Source organism: Zea mays, chromosome 2 (genome assembly GCF_902167145.1).
Source record: "Zea mays cultivar B73 chromosome 2, Zm-B73-REFERENCE-NAM-5.0, whole genome shotgun sequence".
In the NCBI taxonomy this organism is placed as follows: domain Eukaryota; kingdom Viridiplantae; phylum Streptophyta; class Magnoliopsida; order Poales; family Poaceae; genus Zea; species Zea mays.
Window position 1 is genome coordinate 22002991 of NC_050097.1, and position 2580 is coordinate 22005570.

A 2580-nucleotide genomic window follows, 5' to 3' on the forward strand; every position below is an offset into this window, starting at 1 on the left:
GCACACACTGCCCAATACGGCAATACGTTTGCCAAGCAAAAAAAAAAAAAAAACGTTTCTTGCAATTGTTTTTACTCAGCAAAGTGGTGAAAATAGATGTGGTCGATCAGATCTAAAATGTGTATTAGTTGCAATCGTTCACTCTCGATAAAGAGGGGGAAAATGCTGCCGCCGAGTCTAAATATATTAACTAAAACATACTTGGGAAATTACAGATGGAAATGAATTTAATATTTACCGTCTCTAATTTTTGGGGAAATTTAACTATTTATTCATTTTCGAAATAAAACTTCGCTATTGAAAGAATTACAAAAATAAAATTTTTTCCGAGACTCTTAGCTCATCAGTAATAAAGCTTGGCACTAACTAGTAACTTTGTAAGTCATTTCTATTAATTTATTTTTATTTTTCGGTAGCGCTGAATTAGCTTTAAGTGTTCCCGGTAATTAAAGAATGTGGATCATATATATTCAAGATTAACTGGGATTAAGCTACCGACTTCTACTGTTTCTATAATATTTTTATCTATATGAATTGCAGCTGTAACAGTCTAAATAACGGGTTTTAATCCGAAGCAAACAACCCAATATAGACCATGTATATTCAAAATTAACTCGGATTAAGTTACAATGTGGATCATATATATTGAAATTCCAAATCCTTTGATTATATTCTTAACAAGCATCGAAGGATCTGCACCTATGCACCTATCCGTATGTCACAGTCACTGCATATAGGGTTTAATTATTTGGATTCCTTAGTTTAAACTTTGAATCTCTAAATTTTAGAAGAAAAATTATAAATAACTGGTATAACATTAGCTTCAAACTTTAGTCTACCTTATTTTGAGCTGAAATATTTTTGAAACTTAAAGTTTAGAAGAGTGAATATAAAAAAACAAAGAACTAGTACTGCTGCTTCAGATTGTTTCTTCGTTCGTGCCGTACACCAGTAACACTGTTCGATCGTTCGCCTTTTGACTTGTTTAGGAGAATGATGATGGTAGGCCCGATCCCCTTGGATTGGAACGGAAATGAACCGACTTTCCTTGGCGATCCAAAAGGATTAGGCGAGATCCTTGCCTATCCAAACACGGGTTATAATCATCAAGTGACGGTGAGCTGGGGAAAGCCCAACGCCGGGAGGGGCGACTGCGGCGAGAGCAGCGGCAGGCTGCCGAGCAATGCCTCCCAGTATTGCTCCCAGTTCCCGCTCGAGGGCGTCATCGGGAGCCCCACAGCCCCTGATCCCGTCTCCTCCGCAGCGGACGTCACCGTCGACGAGGCTGTCGCTGTGGTCTCGCGCGTCGACACGGACGACGACCGAGAGGTGCACGATGTCTGGTCCTGGGACGGCGACGAAGCAGGGATCTCATCAACAACCTTCGCTGCCTTGCTCACCACGACCGCGACCACCTCGACGTCGTCGCCGTCGGCGTCCTCCACCAGCTGCTGCCGCTTCCTCTTGTTCGCGGCGGCCGTGTCCGCCTTCTTCGCCGGAGCGGGCGGGGCCCAGAAGTCGGCGCCGCGGGTGCCGACCTCGTTGGGGAAGTTGAGGATGGCCTTGGCGCCGCGCATGCGGAAGGCGGCACGGTCGTAGGCGCGCGCGGCCTCGACGGGCGTGTCGTACGTGCCGAGCCACACGCGCGAGCCCCGCCGCTTCGGGTCGCGGATCTCCGCCGCGTACTTGCCCCAGGGGCGCTGCCGGACGCCGCGGTACTTGCGGAAGTCCTCCACGGCCTCGGCCGCCGCTGCTACCAGCTGTGCGGCGGTGGGCGCCGTTGCTGCTGCCGCCGAAGCGTAGTACGGCCTCGGGGGCACGGCGATGGTCAGAGGCTGCTTGACGGGGGACGAGGGCTCGCTTCCGAACGTTATTATCACCGGTGGCGCTGGCTCCTGCTCCGGGAACACCGCCGCTGGCTCGCCCATGTACTCGTTGGTCGGGTCGACGCCGATGTACCCTTGATGCTGGTGCTGCGGCGGCGGCGGCGGCGGCGGCAAGAACGGCATGGGCTCGAATTCTGGTTGAGGTGGAGGCAGAACGGGGAAGGTGATGTCGTCGCCGTCGAGATCTACAGTGCAATGCACGGGGTCGGGGTCGCCGCCGCAACCAGCGCCGAGGAGGTGCTCACGGATGAAGTCGAGGGCGAAACCATCGGCGTCTCCGGTGAATGCCATGTCCACTTCTAGTTCTGGCTGGTGATGTCGAGGAGAGGTGTCACAAGAACTCGGGACTCTCGGTCTTGGTGGCAGCTCCAGCTACAACAGGTGGAACGCGTGTTGTGCGAGCCAGTTTCTATGCTGTGCTGTGCGACGACAAAAGTTGGGCGGTGCCTGTTCGTATTTATAGGCAGGCGGAGATCGAGGCGCAGACAAGAATGGATATTTTTTGATGCGGTGAATTGTTTTGAGCTCCCTTGATTATTAGTAGACTGGTTCTACTCTGTTGGTTCGTATAATATATGTACTATTATAAACTTTGATTCTTCCGGTCTAACGAGTTCGCCTGGACCTGTTGATCAGACTTGAGATCAACTGCGCGAGAGGGAGAGGCAGCTTCGCGCGAGCGAACGCGAGTCTC

At 50.9% G+C, this 2580-nt stretch overlaps 1 protein-coding gene across 1 annotated transcript; it reads right to left on the reverse strand.

Annotated features, from left to right (window-relative positions):
* Positions 1 to 619: 619 nt before the first annotated feature.
* LOC103646120 (ethylene-responsive transcription factor 6) lies at positions 620 to 2305 on the reverse strand. The gene has a single exon (XM_008670839.3). The coding sequence runs from the start codon at positions 2175 to 2177 to the stop codon at positions 1107 to 1109; it is 1071 nt and encodes a 356-aa protein (XP_008669061.3). The 5' UTR covers positions 2178 to 2305; the 3' UTR covers positions 620 to 1106.
* Positions 2306 to 2580: the final 275 nt, after the last annotated feature.